The sequence below is a fragment of the Xiphophorus hellerii genome, chromosome 20 (assembly GCF_003331165.1).
Source record: "Xiphophorus hellerii strain 12219 chromosome 20, Xiphophorus_hellerii-4.1, whole genome shotgun sequence".
NCBI lineage: Eukaryota > Metazoa > Chordata > Actinopteri > Cyprinodontiformes > Poeciliidae > Xiphophorus > Xiphophorus hellerii.
This window is the reverse complement of record NC_045691.1, coordinates 3,096,513-3,112,897: the sequence shown is the minus strand read 5'-3', so window position 1 is coordinate 3,112,897 and position 16,385 is coordinate 3,096,513. Positions and strand designations below refer to the sequence as shown.

Below are 16,385 nucleotides of genomic sequence, written 5' to 3'. Positions count from 1 at the left end.
ACCAAAGTTAGCTTCACTGCTAACCCAGCAGGAACATCTTCCTGCTCTCCAGAACCATCATGTTCACAAAAATAACACAAAATGGTCAAATACTTCACGTAATATGAGATTAACATTAATGAAAACATTAACAAACAAACTAGCCATGATTTGGCCATGATAACTCAGTTCCTGTTTCAGAGCAGTACTGGAATCTGGTCCGGGCCTCGACGGTCCTCCATGTTGTGTTTGCTTTAATATGTTGGATTGTAACGGGGAAAATTAACAATTTAACCGTTTTATTAATTTTGGAGCAGAATCACAAAATAAAACAGAGAAACAATAACAAATCTCATTTAGGGTTTTTAAATCTAAACTAAAGGTCCTTGAGGCCGATTCTACAACATGCACCTCATTTTTACAGCTCCATATTTTTCTTTGTGGATTTTCTTGTGTTGTATTTGTTGCCGCCTTTTGGCCAGGACTCTTTTGAAAAAAAGATTTTTAATCTGAACGGGGATTTATCCTGGTAAAATAAAAGTTACATAAAATAAAATTAAACTATGACCTCATTTATATTTGCTGACTTATTTGGGAGAGTTTATTAGTTTTCCACATATATTCATGCTTGAATGTGATATGCCTTTAAATATGCAGTGCTTAGCAATGACTACTGTCTCTGTTTGAAGTCCAGTGCATCATGTGACCAAAGCCTCAATGTTGAGCCTTGATGAAATATTTCCAGCTTGGTCAAAGGTTTTCAGATGAATTTCATTATTATAATTGTTGTAGTTGTTGTTTTACTGGCTGGTGGATCCAGTGGGACCGGCAGGTGGAGAGAGCCGGAGGATCGCATGTTGACCTCGGTGCTGGCGGCATTGTGTGAAGCCGCTCTTTGACTCTCCCAGCTTTCCTTTGACGTGGCTCCGGGTTTCACATTCCCTCCATTGTCCCATGAGACGCTGCGGGTCTCACCTGTGCCTCTTTGTCTGCTGCTGGCTGTCAGACACACAGCATAGGGAGGAGATGTGGAGCCATCGCTCCGGGTCATCAGAGCCGGTCCGTTCGCTCTGAGACGATCAGCGTTACGACGAGACGCCAAACGCAGTCGCTGCTTAGTCAGGAACGTTTTTCATCCAGTTTTATTGTTCTATTCCTCTAAATGTTTGTTTATTTCATCAACTTTATAACTCAGGATGGTTCAGTCTTCAAATGTTGACGTTAATTAAACATGCAATACCTCTACTGACCACAGGGAGCGCTACTTGTGTCAGGAAATGACAAAAACAATGAAATATCATTATTAAAGCTGCAATATGTCATTTTTAGAAACAATTTTTTTACATATTTGCTGAAACTGTCACTATATCCTGACAGTTTGGGATGAGAAAGAAAATCAAGCCTTAGCTTTGCTTTCTGCTACGCTGCAACTAGCATAGCCTGTTATTAATGCTAATCTAATTTGCATCTCCAAAGATGTCAGCGGATAAACGGTTTTCCTGTAACAGTACGTTGTTTCTCTGCCATTTGCACATTTAGCAACACAATTAGCGCATTTATTGCTTTTAGTCATCAAGAACCAGGTTGATGGACAGCGCTAAGACCCTCCCCCTGCCTCTGATTGGTTGTTTTTGGTGGATCTCTTCACACAGCAATAACAGCTCAAGGAGGAAGTGGTGGTGCGAAACTTGTTAAAACCAAAACGTTTCTCACTAAACAAAGATATAAACCTTTACATTTTCACAAGTTTTATCTCATTTTAACGAGAACCGTTGTTGTAATGAGAAACTTTCACGAGAAAGTTTGTCCTATGAAATGCAAAATTCATTGAAAAGAGAAAGTTTCTTGTTAATCTGAGATATAAACTTTTGCATTTTAGCAGGTTTTATTACTCATTTTAACGGAAAATTTTGTTGTAACGAGAAACTTTCACGTTTTATGATATAAAACGCGTTAAAATGAAAAAGTTTGTCTAAATGATATCCAAAACTCAATAAAAAAAGACTGTTTCTTATTCAAACAAGATATAAAACTTGTTTTTAGGAAAAACTTTCTCGATTCAACATGTTTTCGCTCTAGAGAAAGTTTTTCTGTTTAAACGACAAGCTGTTCCAGAATTTATTTTCCAATCTCTGGCAGTTAAACATTTTCGCAATGAAGCGATGCAGCGACCACAAACCAATCACAACCAAGACAAACTGCTTCAAACACCACGAGTCTGCCTGCAGCAGCAACAAGTGATGTGATGAAAAGTATTTTTCGGTGCTTCATGAAACGTAGAAACCAAAACCCAAACAGGCAGCGAGAAGTGAAATCTGTTCCAGTCTCCGACTGAAATGAAGCGGGGATGGCTGGAAGAAAAGTGCAGAACATGGAAAATATCCCGTCCTGGTCCTGGAGGTTTCACTGAAAGCTGAACAAACCGTCATCTGTGACTCAGGCTTGTTGTTGTTGACATTCATGCAGAACCAGAACATGTTGCTGCCTGCCGGCTGCCGGGAAAAAGGCACCGCAGGCAAAACCTGGATGAATGCGCCGTTCCTGGGAACGGTCCAGCTCAAACACACTATAGCATCATTTTTACCCACACACACACACACACACACACACCCACACACACCCACACACACCCACACACACACACACACACACACCCACACACACACACACACACCCCCACACACACACACACACACACACACACAGAGCCTGAGACTGAGAGGGAAACGTTGTTTGTTCAGGTGGAGGAGGAGCTCAGCGCTTTCATCCCGTCCACCTGAGTACATACTGGACCGGCTCCGTTCAGCTGCGTTAGCTCGGAAGATCCAGACATGGAGAAAAGAAAAGTTTCTGCTTTTTCAGCTTCAGATCCTACGGGAAGCTTTTCCAATGCTGCTTCTTCATTTAGGTTTCTGCACAGTTCTGTAAAAGGACTTTGACTAGGCCATTGCAGCATCTTGATTCTTCCCTTTTACAGTCAATATCTCACATTTGTCTCTAGTTCAGACCTCTGCAATCTTTACTATCCAAACATTTCTTCCCTCAGTCCAGCTTGTTTAAAATCACAAATGTGACATTTGGAAAAAACTTTATATCTTTACATAAATATCCACTACAGGAAATTTGGAACCTTATTATATGAAATACCATCTTCGTTCAATTTCCAGGGTTTAAACAAAATTTTAAAAAACTTTTAAATCAATACTTTTGGTACTTTTAGTGTCACTATGTTGTGAGAGTTTAATTTTAATAATGAACTGAACTTGATCTGATTAATAATCAGTCCAGCTAAATAAAACTTTAGAGCTGCTAATGTTACACGACGTTTGGAAAAAACATTTTATGATAAATATCTAAATGCAATACCTTCCTAAAAGAAATACAATTTTATTTAAGTTTTTGTTTTTTAACTGAAGAGAAACAAAACTTTTGCCCAGAAGAGAAAATATAATTTTTTTCTGTGGAAATTAATGCAGAGAAAGTGAATAAAAAAACCTAAAAGAATATTTTTGGTACTTTTGGCGTCATTCTGTTGAGTTTCATTTTAACAATGAACCGAATCGTGTTAAGTTCAGTTGTAATGAATTTATGAACAGATTTTTTTGTAAAATGCATCGAGACGAATCTGCTGGGAATATCAGCAGGATTCTGGGAAATTTCCTTCTTGGGAATAATCCAGCGTTCTCTAGAGAAGCAAAACGTTGATTCTTTAATAAGCAGATATTTAAATAATTCCTAGAAAAAGTTCAAGGCTGGACTTTTTGTTTTAGTTTAGCTTCATCGTTCTGCGACCTTCATCATATTTAGTCTAGAAATCTGGAACTGGAGGTCAAGATGAATCAGAGCCAGACAGAAGACAGAGACGGGTTTAATCTGTTAATGTGCATAAAAATAACTTTATTTCCAATAATAAATCAGAACCTGCATGTAGAAACCAATGATTCATTGGCTTCTTCGCTCCACTGGTGTTTGACATTAAGCAGCAGAACTTTCTCTCCACGCCGACCGCCCAGACCTGGGAACGACGGACATTTTTATTTTTCCCAACTCCTAATCTCAGAGCTCCGCCCCCCGGCGCCGCCAGGCGTCGAGGTCGGCTCGCTCCTGCAGAACCTCCTGGACTCGCCCACGGCGTTTCGTTCCAGTAACAAAAACCGTAAAAATAAAAGAAGGTCAGGCCCAGGTCTGCTGCCGTCAACGCGGCTCAACATCCCCTGAATATAGAGATGAACCACATGATTTCTCCTTCTACACATAAAAACAGCATAAAACATAAATATGAAAGCAAAAAAAATGTCTAAAAGATAAAAGAAATTCTTACAAAATAAATCGTTTCAAAACTAGGACTCTGAAAATCAAACTAGTGTGTATAAAACTTTGAGAATCACATGTACAACAGCTTAAAGGGCCAGACACCCAAACCTGAAGGAAGGCAATAAAATTATTTGACAGTTAAATTAATACAAAAAGGGAAATTGATCTAAAGCAGAAAAACAAACGAGGAGGATGAGAGTTAGTATAAAAAAAAACTTTACATTTACAGTCGATCACATGAGCGTTACCGTGGGAAACACAAACTATTTGGCATTTAAATATTTGGTAGATATTTCTGCTGCCAGGAAGCGGCCAAAGTACCAACCGTCAGATACGTTTTACTGAAGGACTATTTACAGGTCGGATCAGTCTGGGTCCGGCCGTCTCCGCCAGAGAAACACCAGCTGCATTGGAGAAATGAATATTTCTGCTTCAGATTTGCTCGTGGAGTCTCAGGCTGACTGGAGAAAACGGTCGGTGTAGCTTATCGAGGAAAGCCCTGACGGAAAAAAACAACAGAACCAAAACGAGACAGAAAGGTTTTCCAGAACCTCCAGGATGTGGAGAAAACGGAGGATTTTCACCTTCCACCCATCGGATTTGTGAATGAAAGGGGGATTCGAGTCACGCGAGTCGGGGTGTAACCCTGGAAACTCCTCAGAAAATTAATTTCTGCTAAACGTTTGTCCCAAACTGGAGGCACGGCGGTGATCATTCCTAAACATCCTGAGGATTTTCACTCCTTCCCAGCAGCGGAGGCGCTCTGCGTTTTCCCGCCATGACCCGGGCCGTTCGCGCCGGATCGTCGGGCAGGAAGGGAAACGGACCCGAGGAATCGGAAGCTTGTTTTAATTAAAAATCTTCTACAGAAGAGAGCAGAAACAAAAGCAGGCCTGCCTCTGGGACTCCAGCAGATAAATTAAAAATATTAACATGATTGTGATCTCTAACAGCAAAGCTAACGGCCTTTTCAAAATAAAAGCAGTCTGAAAAACTTTTCCATCACAAAAAAAGAAAGGAGACAGAAACTGCAGACTGAGGAAGACGAGTGAATAAATAACATCTGTTAGTGTTTAGCAGGAAAAGTTCATTCTGTTGTTTTTTTCCTCTCAACTTGATCCGGGAAACACGGCGTACCGCAGTGGAAAAGCTCCAACCTGCCAGGAAACTCAGCCTCTGATTGGTCAGTGAGATTCGTACGCATCAGGAGGCGGAGTCAGTCAATCGGTCGAGGCGTCGGGGATTCAACTGACGCCACGCCGCTGAAGAAACACGAGGTGATGAAGATGAGGCACTGCAGGGCCGCCGGTCGGCCCGTCGGGTTTTTACGGCTGAGGTGTGTGTGTTTGTGTGTATGTGAGGTCAGGGAGGAAGGAGGCGGGGCTGGGGGCGGGGCCTACGCGTAGATCTCTGTGGTGGGGGCCTTCTTGTAGATGGGCTTCTTCCCCAGGTCGTAGCTGCCTTCGTCCTTCTTCTTCATGCGGTAGATGAGCAGGAGGATGAGGAGCACGGCGAACATGAGGCAGACGGCGCAGCCCGCGATCACAGCTGCAGCGGACAAACAAAAACACACATTTTATTTCATTTAATCAAACACAAAACTCCCTAAAATAGACTTTACATCAGCGGTGTGCAAAGTCTGGTCCGAGACCTAAAACACGAAATTCCTGGTTTTTCCTTTAATTCTGCAACAGTTTGAATCACTTTGATGATCTGGATCTTAAATGATTCACAGATTTGTTTTTTGTTGACAAAACCTAAAAAACTGGGAAAAAGTTTGGACACCACTGATTTAAACGCTAAAACCAATTTAATTTAAAATGATTTAAATGTTCTAAAGTATTTTTGCTCCATTATGTCTGTTTTAAATAAAATTATTGGGGAATAAAACAGTCAGAGTGTGAGGCGAGAAATCAGGACATGATGCGTAAAACAGACTTCAAAATAAGAGCATGAGTATAAACGTATAAACAGCCGATGACCAAACTTCAACACAGATTTTTTAATTTTACAAAACAGCAGAATAAGATAAGGATTTAACTGGAAAGATTCATTTAGGGGTGTAAAATGGGCAAAACTGAGCTGAGTGCCAGCGGGTCGGCGAGCCGGTACCGACCTGCCAGGACCTCCGTCTTGTTGAAGATGCTGTCCCCTTTGGCCTGGGACATCAGGACGTTGGACGGGTTCTCCTCCTTGGTTTTGGGTTCGCTGCCCAGCAGAGGAATCTCGTTTCTGTTCTTCACCAGGTCGATCTCGCTGTCTTTTGGTCGCGCCGGGTCCGGCAGGTCAGGGATCCTGTTATCAAAGTCGGGCTGCAGGGGAAAACAACCGGGTCAGAACTCGTTCCAGAACCTCACAGAACCTGCATTCAGAACCGTTCTCACCTTAGCTGAAGGTCTGGACTCGGTTTCTAAAGAGAATGAAAAAATTTTTTTAGATCCAAGCAGAACTTAAAGAACATTTCGTTTTTAAGAACCAGAACCGACCTCCTTCTCCGGATCCGGACACGTCGTATTCATCGTAATAATCATCATCTTCATCGTCTGTGAAACCAAAGTCGGAGCCGTTCAAAGAGTCTCCCGATGCCTCCAGGTCGCCGCCGTCCGTCGACATGGCAACCGTCTGCGTGGTGCTCATGGGCATCCATGTCTCCGTCTCCCTGACCTGCTGGGACACAACGGACGGTTCAGGAAGGATTTCATTTCCAAAACTACAGATCCAGAATTCCCGGGAATCTTTACACATCCAGATCCAGGAATCATCACCGACCGGACCGGACCGGACCGGACGGCACTTTAATCACATTTCAGGATCCCACTGACTGCAGACACACACCTCCATCAGCCTGATTAACTAACACACACACACACACACACAGTTAATCAGCTTTAAGGTTGAAGCAGTGTGTGTGTGTGTGTGTGTGTGTGTAACAATGACAACAGGAATTCCCAACCAGCTGCTAAAGGCTCAAAGCAGGAAACGGTTCAGCTCCCAGAGGAAGGAAGCAGAGATGAAAAACTTCATTCTGAATATTTTTCATCAGCGGGAGAAGAATCCTCTCAGTGGTTTTTAAATCTGTAAACTGGGAATTCTCAGCTGGAAAACAGGAAAACATGCAGTGCTAACTTGCAGCCAAACTTCAACAGGATTCCTTGTTCCAGACGTTTTCCTCAGAGACTCACAGCTGCAGAGCTTCTCAGGACAAAACGACTCCTGCTTTCACTTCTTCCTGGTTCTGACTTCAAACCGACCGGCGCTGGTATCAACAGAACCAAACGAGTCCGCTGAACGGATAATTCCCGACTGCTGTGGTTTAGTAAGTCAGTTCGAACCAGTTAAGGGAACTGAACCCGAGAGCAGATTTAACTGAAACAGGAATGAAACTTTGAGCTTTTTCAGCTTTTATATATAGAAACTGGAATTTCTCGGAATAAAAGTCGACCACAAACACCACATCCTCACGGGCCGGGCCAGCAGCGGCGACGTCATGGTTCTGGTAATCGCTTCCATGTGAGTTCTGCAGCGACGTGTCGAACACGGCTCTGGAGCCGACTCCGTCTTCACACCGGAGCAGCCATTTTCCTCTCATGGTACCTTCACCCTGATTGGGAATGTTTTCAGGAAGTTCTGGAAGTGCTGTCGGCTCAGAGACCCGTTTCCGCCCCTGCAGGCGGTTCTGCCTCAGACGTAAGAAAGCGGTGACTCGTGGCTCTGCGTTTCCTCATCCCGAGTAGGGCTGCAACATGCCTGCCGAGTTACGTTACAGGAATCCCATTCCTCGGAGCCGGGCTGAGTCAGGTTTCCATGGCGACCCCTCAGGCCTGCTTCTCTTCACTCTGCGGTTTCCAGCAGGTTTAAAGGCCCTGAAGACTGCTTCCTTTTAAAATGATAAACCTTTCCGACTGGCATATTTCAGCCGGATTTAACTGGAAACATTTTGGGTTTGTGAGTAAATATTTATCCCGACTCTGCAACCAGAACTAAAACCAGCAGAACTAAGTAAAGAACAAAGGTTTGCTTGTTCCGGCTACTGGAAGAACGTGGAGCTATTCCAGATTACTACTGGATTTGGCTCCAGGAAAAATGGAAAGAAAAGAAGAAAATGACTGACATTTCGAATCAGTTCATTTCTAAAGCACCAATTCATAACAAATGTCATCTAGAGGAACTTTACTAAGTAATTTAACAGAGCTCATTTTCAGCTCAGCATTTCTACCGACTTTGAAAACATTTGGCAATTTCAGTTTTTACCACAAAATATAAAGCACTAATTTACTTGGCTGTTTTGTAAACTTTCAGTTGAATAATGATCAGAACAGTTTTATACTCATGCTCTTATTCTGAAGGGGATGAAGATGTGCTCAGCAGTTCTGTTTGCTGTCTTTGCGTTTTCATTCGGGTAACTTTGACCTCTTGAATCCAGGGTCCAGTCCGATTCATCAGTTAATGAAAACATTTAGAAATAAATGTTTGACAAAACTGTTCTGTAAACAATCTACCTGCTGATTTTTAAAAATGCATTTTTAGACCCAATTCAAAACGGTTTTCTGCGTTAATGAGGGAAGGTTCCCTGGATCCGACCTGCAGGTTGATTTGGCTGCAGCCTGTTAATCAGTAACTGGTTAAAACTGAAGATCTTTAATGGTTCATCCGGTTTGGCTTCATTTCCAGTAATGAACGACAGATCAACGCTGCGAATAATTCAGGAAGTTGGGCTGAACTCATTTTGCTTTTAGTTCTGCGCATTTAGACTGAAGCTCAAGGGGTCGAGCAAGACTTCATGTTCCAGTGCATTAGGTTCTGGCCCAGTTAGTTAAACTGGCTCAACTGGCTGGAATCGTCACCATGTTAATGTTTACCATAACAGCTCCTCCACCTGGCGGCCCCTGACCTTTAACCCCCTGCAGTTATGAAACTGGAGTCAGAGCGGCAAGCCGAGGATCATCCCAGTCGGACCCAGGGCAGGAAGACGGGATCCGTTACGCAAGAGGAGACCAGAACCGGGGCGAGTCTGTGACAAAAATAAGCCCAGTGAGGTCCGGAGACACGTTTGGCCTCGGCAGCACCGAGTCGATCCACAGAACATGAAACCCAACAGAATCCACAAGCAAAGCCCGTAAACAATAAGATCAGCAACTTTAATGGACGGCGCTATAAATACCGGGCTCCACCCGGCCCGACCCACGGCTCAGGAGATGAAACCGAAGCTGCGCGGACGGCTAACCAAACACGGCTGTTGCCCTGGAAACGCCACCACAACCAACCTCAACAGGCAGATTGGAACCAAATGTGTTGGCGCTCCAGAACAGGAACACAAAGCCGGGCCGGCTGCGGTCCAAACATCACGGAGAAGCGGGAATAAACGACACCATGTGCCGCAGAGAGACGATGTTTACTGACAGAAACATCAGCGGCCGTCCGCCTTCGGTTCCGACTGTAATGAGCAGCATGTGACCCGTAGGTGGATGTGGAGCCGAGCCAAACCAGAACCTTGCATCCAGATGGACCCGACAAACAGGATTGGGGAAACTAAGAAGGGATCCAGAGTTAAAATCTGTTATTTCTCACTCTGAACGGACCTGAAACCCAGACCATCATCATCATTCCGACCCGGATGAACTCCCACCATCCGGACCGTTTCTGCCAAACAGAGCTGCTCTTTGTTCGACTAAAGCTTCTTAATTGCAGAGCTTGTTTGGTCTCGCCGATCATGTGACTCAGAGTTCATTACGTGAATCGCCAGGGATCCAAACGACAGGCATGGCGGAGGAAGGAGCAGAAACTTCCAACAATCAGACGAAGAAACGGCCGACATGCTGGAGTTTTCCTTCCGCTGGAATGTGGTTGGGAATGCTGCCGGTTAAACCGATCATCAGACAAAAGACGAAGTTTGACTGCATTTCAGTCCAACTATTGTAGAAAGTTTATGGGATATTTCGGTATGTTCCTGGACAAAAACTTCATCTCCAGGTTTATTTATGAGAAAACTTTTCAAACACGAATCATTCAGCAGCTTAAGACTAATTATCACCTCCCTCCTGGGCCACCCACGTTCCAGAACAACCCAGTTTGGACCCGGATCCAATCCGTGACAGGGAACAAAGATGTGGACATGCCTCCAGCATGTCAATGAGTGAGCCAACCGGGTCCAACTGAAAACAATCCCTCCATCTGCCGACCCGGAGAGGAGCATCTGCTCCATTCACACGGAGCCGTGGAAACGGCAGGCGGTCACTACGTCCGGCCGTTTTCCCAACCCGGAGGCGCATGACCCCCAACGTCCAGTCGGGCCTTTAAGGATGCGGTTTCAGTCTGGAGCAGAACATCGAGCCCGGTCTTCCTACAACTCCTTCTGGTACTTTTAGCTGGTTCTAATCAGTTGGACTTTCAGGTCGTTTGGTCCAGAAGTAACTCCATCACCAAGTGTTGATGCAGTTATTTCTGAGAAGAAGCAGAAGCTCCAGTTTTCTCCCAGACTTCCTGTTTCATGGCGACAGACTCAATGGGAAGCGGAGGTTCTGGGCTTAATGGGTCTAATGGGGTTCTGATGAGGATCCTCCTGAGGGAGCTACTGATCTTATCGACGCAGCTTTTATTGGACACTTCCTGCCAGCGATGAGACTGTCGGGCCACAATAACCAGACAATACCGGGTCGTTCCTGCAGTAATCCATCCGTCACATCCGACGTTTCTCCTCCAGGCAGAACCGGATGAAGACAACCATGCTGAAGAGCTTTTATTGGATGAAAGATGCAGCTGCAGCACTAAAGGTGCATCAGGAAACATCAAATCCATTCAGTGTCAAACAAAAGTCCCAGGAGATGAGAAGACACGACGGATGGACACAATAAGAGCTTTGACTTCCAGCAGGAAGCCGAGGAACGGCCCATTTAGAGGCAGTACCTCTGATTCAGAGATGGGTTCTGATTTGTGCTGCTGAGGGAAAATACAGAACATTTAGAATCAGAACATGAACGCATGGCTGGACCAAAGCCTGCTGCAGTCAGTTCTGGTTCTGATCAGAAGGAATCTGCAGCGTATCGTTTATATTCTGATATCTGACCCTGAAACAAACACAGAAATATCAGGCCTGGAGGCACGGCTGGTCCGCTGGTGCTTTATGCTGACTGTCGCTCTGTGTGTGTGTGTGTGTGTGTGTGTGTGTGTGTTCTGACTCAGGAATGTGCCTGGATGTGGGCCGGCTCGCCAGTCGAGGTCTCGGCTGCTCAGTCAGCCACCACATTCCTGTCTCGGCTCTGGAGGAGCCAAAGCAAACCGACGCTCCGAGAACCAACGTCAGCCTGCAGAGTCCGGCAAGAAAACAGTCTCAGAGTCCCGACCGACTCAGAACTTTCTGGAAAATTACACGCCGACACTCGGCTGATCACAGAAACAGGCCGAGAACCTGCAGCCGAGTTCTGCAGATCCAGTCAGAAACACTCTGATCTGTGTGAGGACATTCACCGAGACACTAACTAATTTGATTTGCTCTCATTTACCGAGAAAAATTCCTCCGAGCTCCACAGCAACAGCTGCGAAAACCAGCAGAACCTGCGTTAGTTTGCTTCCACAGCCAAACACGCCGGTAAACAATAAAACGTCAAGCAGAACCACAGCCAGGCAAATAAACGGAGCGGCAGGCAAACAAATCCAAAACCACGAGTAAAAAAATGACGTTTCTGCAGAGCAGGAGGTCAAATTTCAGCTGAGCAAAACCTCACAGGGATTCAGGAGGATCAATTCCAGAGGAGGAAGGTGATTACTGGTCAGTTCTGCTGATGGATGCCGACTGAGTCCCATTCAGCGTCCCGCGACAAACGAAGCAGAATGGAGTTGCAAATCATTTAACTTGTAGAGATTTCAAGATATAAAGGGCTATTATAAATAAAATACATTAACATCTCCTAGTGATGTAGGTTCCCATATCAGCTGTTCTGCTCACGATTTATGGAAGCTGGTTCAATGAAATTTAATCTAAACATGGCGGAAAAACGTGAGCTTCCATCCCAACTTTAAGCTTTTTGGCTGAAATATCGGTGTATTCCTTTTTCTAATTTTTAGAAAAAGGATATTTCAGAAGTTTTCTGTTGGTTTTATAGAAGATAAGGGTCGTCACCCAAACCTGTTAATTTAGATGAATCATTACATTTCTATGGTGAAATTTTTTTTCTTTGAATGTAACATTTATTTTAAAATGTTTCATTTAGCCGATGAACCATTCAGAGTTTCTCCAAATCAGACTGGAAACACGTCTTTGGAAAGGACACTGGAATCGGGAGGTGAATCTTACCCAAATGTTTGGAGTTTACACATATAACCTTTCAGAGACGAAGAGAGGAAACTGAACTGTATTAATGTCTTTACGAATTTCCGGTACGCCAGTAAACCCGAAGCACAAACATCCGCTGGAGCGCTGGACAACGAAGATGCTCCAGCCAGGATTAACTTCTGCTTTTAAAAACAACCTGATGAAGATGCTGGAAATGTCTATTGCTGTGCTAACAGGAGTTAGCTTATCAGCGAAGCTGTTCAAGGCTAAAACAGCATCTCAATGCTAAACATGTTTCAGCAACACAGACGTCCTCAAGGTTGCCGTCGGCGTAAACAGCCCACATCTCTAAAGGATTTGCTTAAAAAAATTTATTTGATGGTGGAATAACCTGAATAACAGATTAAAAACAAGAAATGTGTGTTTGTGCTCATATGGCCAGTTATTCAATAATGTTTTTTGTTGATATACAGTTTGATTAAATTGCGATAATAACTCTATAATTAACTTGATTAAAAACTTTAATCCAGTCCAACCACTACAGAAAATGTCCCTAGTCTCCAGAGTTCCTGGTTCTGTCCAGAGATCCTGCAGGATTCATGGAAGAACTATAATTACAGTTCTTTGAAAGAAAGAAGAGGGATGAAAGTGATACGGAGGGTTTAAGGCTAAATGCTCCCGTATAGTTCCCGTCGGCGCTGCCAGAGTATGCAGCGGTCGGACCGGGTGGAGGGAGGTCGGGTTCGGCGGCCCGCCAGCACAGCCAGGAAGGACAAAAAGCTCCTCTCTCCGTGCCAACATTCCTGGGCCCAAAAGGATTTTATAGACCAGCGGACAGCAAAGCAGGAACCATTATTACATCCTAGTCATACTATTTATCACGCTCCCCTCCTTCCCTTCGTCCTTTCAACGCAGCGGCTTTCACTGCGCCCCGTCATGCAAAGGAGACAAAAAAGAAAAACTTCCTTTAAAAATCCTGCCTCATTCTCTTGCAAATGATCCGAGAGGCTAAATGCCAAACCAGCCACATTCCTACAAGATCCACCAGAAAGGAGCCAACAAGCCGAGGGTTGCTGGATTAACTCCACTGATTAACAGCCTTTAATCTGCATTAATAGAGCCAATTAAAACCAATCTGAGATCAAACCGGAGCGTCACGCCTCAACGAGCTACAGGAAGTTCGCTCTCCTTTACTCTCACATGTGACAATAACCTCTTTATTTAAAGGCAGGATAATTTTCCTCAGATCCTCGGGTGCTTTCCCGTCTCCCACCCCCATCCTGCTCAGGAAGGACCCGTTCCAACTTGCATCCCAACAGGAGCAGAAAACATTCAGGCTGACGAGGCCGGAAAGCTGGAACAGCCGGATGCGTTTGGCTCCATCTCTCCAGACTAAACCGAAACAAACAAAGGTTGGATCCTTCGATTCCAAAAACTTCCTGTTTGGTTTCCAGTGGATTAGAAATCCAACTTAATCCTCAAACACATTCCGATCATTCCCGTGGCTCTGCTTGCATTCAGAGCACGTTCTTTTGTCAGGTGAGAGAACATTGTTATCGATTAGCGAGGAACGCCGAAGCCACATACCAACGATGACCTCAGCAGGAGATGAAAAGGCGGCGAGTGAGAGGGAGGCGGAGGGAAGGCTTTTCAAAGAGCCGGGAAAAGAGGGAAGACAGATGGAGCGACGGGCCGAGGAGGCAAGAGCCTGGAGCGTCGCTTACAGAGCAGGAGAAACGGGATGAGGGAGAATGTTTCGGTGGGAAAGCTGTAGGTGTTTCCACACCAGGCCCGGCTAGAAAGGAGCGTCCCCTGTGAAAAGACCCCGAGGCCCTATTGAGAACCCTCCAAGTGTGTAAAATCCCCCAGAGGGCCGGTCAAGATCACCAGAGGTCACATTCCAGCATGAAGGAAGAAAAGAAAGAGGAGGAGGTGAGGAATATCGCAGACTGTAAAAACGAGGTGGATCAGATCATCTTAGAAATTCCTGCCGGCTTTCCGATGATTGAAGACAGGAGGGTGAAAACCCAGCAGGCATGCCGCTAAACCTGCCATTACTGCCATTTCCCTCCATTGGTTCAGAGAAGCTGGGAGGAGGAGAGGACTGTGGGTGGCTCGCAGCACCACTCCTCCACCTCCACCCAGAATTATCGCTCAGATAAAACACACACAAAAAACAATTAGTCACAGTTTTATTTACTAAATCCAGGAGAAATCAACAGAAACCAACCAAATCACATGACCAATCAGCTGCTCCTGCTCGTAGACAACAAGGTCACATGACTAAACCGAGAAACAAGAATATAACTAAAACCTCCAACAGCTGGTCAGAACCAAGAGATGGCGGTTCTACTACGACCCAAAGGGAACCTGAACCAGGAACTTTATAGAAGTTGCAACAGGTTGCTGGAGAAACTGGTACCTGCCTCAACAGTTGACCAATCAAAGAAATCCACTCCCGTCCAAAATACCCAGGATTTCCACTTCCATGAGCCCAACGTCTACACCAGGATGACTCACTGGGTCGATTACATCGGGTCAGATTGATCCCGTCAGGGTGCGTCTGACCCAATCTAGATTAAGTAATTTCTGTGTTAATTTGTCCATAGGGCAAGCCCACAGCATGACACATGGAGCTGGATGATCGTCTACCACACTAGACTCATCCAGCATCGGTGTAATCTTGGGAATTTGAGTCTTTTCTTACAAATGTCTTCTCTTACTGAAGGATAATTAATGTTTAAACATGAGTAGGAGCGGGATCAGCTCGTCTGAGCCTGAATCTGACCAACAAACTGTTTGTTAATCTTTACAGACTGAGCTGAGGAAATATTAACAAAATGCTGTTTACGACAGACAGCAGAACATTGTGACATTTCTTTTTGGAGTTTGAAAATGCAGCCAAAGTTGAAAGAAAAGTCTGGATAATTGTTGATTTGGCTTTTTTTTTTTTTTTTTTTTTACGGGAAAACCTGTTTGGAAATTAGAGGTTCTGGACTGAGAGCTGCTGGATCAGCAAACATCATGGAAAAGCCCAAATCGACACCAAAAAGTCCAGGGAGGGAGTCTGGTTCTTCCAAACCCGCAGCACACAAATTCTTTAGAGATTAAGTCAACCTTTTGGATCTGGGAACACAGGAAGTCCCTGTTTAACTCTTCCCAAATGTTTGGAGGAGGAGGGAAAACTTGCTCTAACCTCCGGGTTGTTCAAGTTTCTCCTCAACATTTAAACTAAAATAGACATCTATGAAGTTAGATTAGGTTGGATACTAGATGAAACGTTATCTGGGTTACAACTGAGCGGTTCTGGTTCTGGTTCTGGAGCCGCCCCCCACCCCCTTCCCGATCTGGGCCCCATCTGGGATAATAGGAGCAGGCTGTGGGAGTCCGAGCCTGAAAACCCGCAGTTTTACAACAAACCAGATACAAATCAACCACAGTCACAGCTGGACCCGTTAAACCAAGCACAGAAAGCAGTGGGCTCGGTTCGGTTCGGCCTGGATGGACTCACCGACTCTGAGAGGACGGAGGCGGACAGCATCAACACGAGGCACAGGGGGAAAATCATGGCTGTCCTCTCACTTCGCAGCTTGTTTGGATCAGAAACAGGAGGATAAAACTGCGCGGCGCGGATATTTAACACCTTCTACCGGCTCCGGGTTCGGACTGGTGAGTCTTCACTGCTCCTGGGTCCAACTTTAGTCCAGAAAAGGTTCCGTCTGCTCCGGTGTTTGTCGCTTTAATCGTTTGTTTCCTACTATGTCTGTCTCCGCTGACCGCTGGATCTCTACTGGGGCTCACACGCCGGCTCGTCCCTCCTCTA

General features: G+C 44.9%; 1 protein-coding gene across 2 annotated transcripts; it reads right to left on the bottom strand.

The window, feature by feature from the left end:
• Nucleotides 1–3,846: 3,846 nt before the first annotated feature.
• sdc4 (syndecan 4) lies at nucleotides 3,847–16,351 on the bottom strand. 2 transcript variants are annotated; one of them, XM_032549164.1, is made up of 5 exons: nucleotides 16,074–16,351; nucleotides 6,780–6,960; nucleotides 6,678–6,703; nucleotides 6,410–6,605; nucleotides 3,847–5,841 (listed from the first exon to the last, which is right to left on the bottom strand). In XM_032549164.1, exons 1-5 carry the CDS (start codon nucleotides 16,128–16,130, stop codon nucleotides 5,690–5,692), a joined length of 612 nt encoding a protein of 203 aa, XP_032405055.1. In that variant the 5' UTR covers nucleotides 16,131–16,351; the 3' UTR covers nucleotides 3,847–5,689. The 2 variants fall into 2 exon arrangements, with proteins under 2 accessions (XP_032405055.1, XP_032405056.1); XM_032549165.1 differs by having other exon boundaries at nucleotides 6,780–6,957; nucleotides 16,074–16,349.
• Between the last annotated feature and the right edge of the window lie 34 nt (nucleotides 16,352–16,385).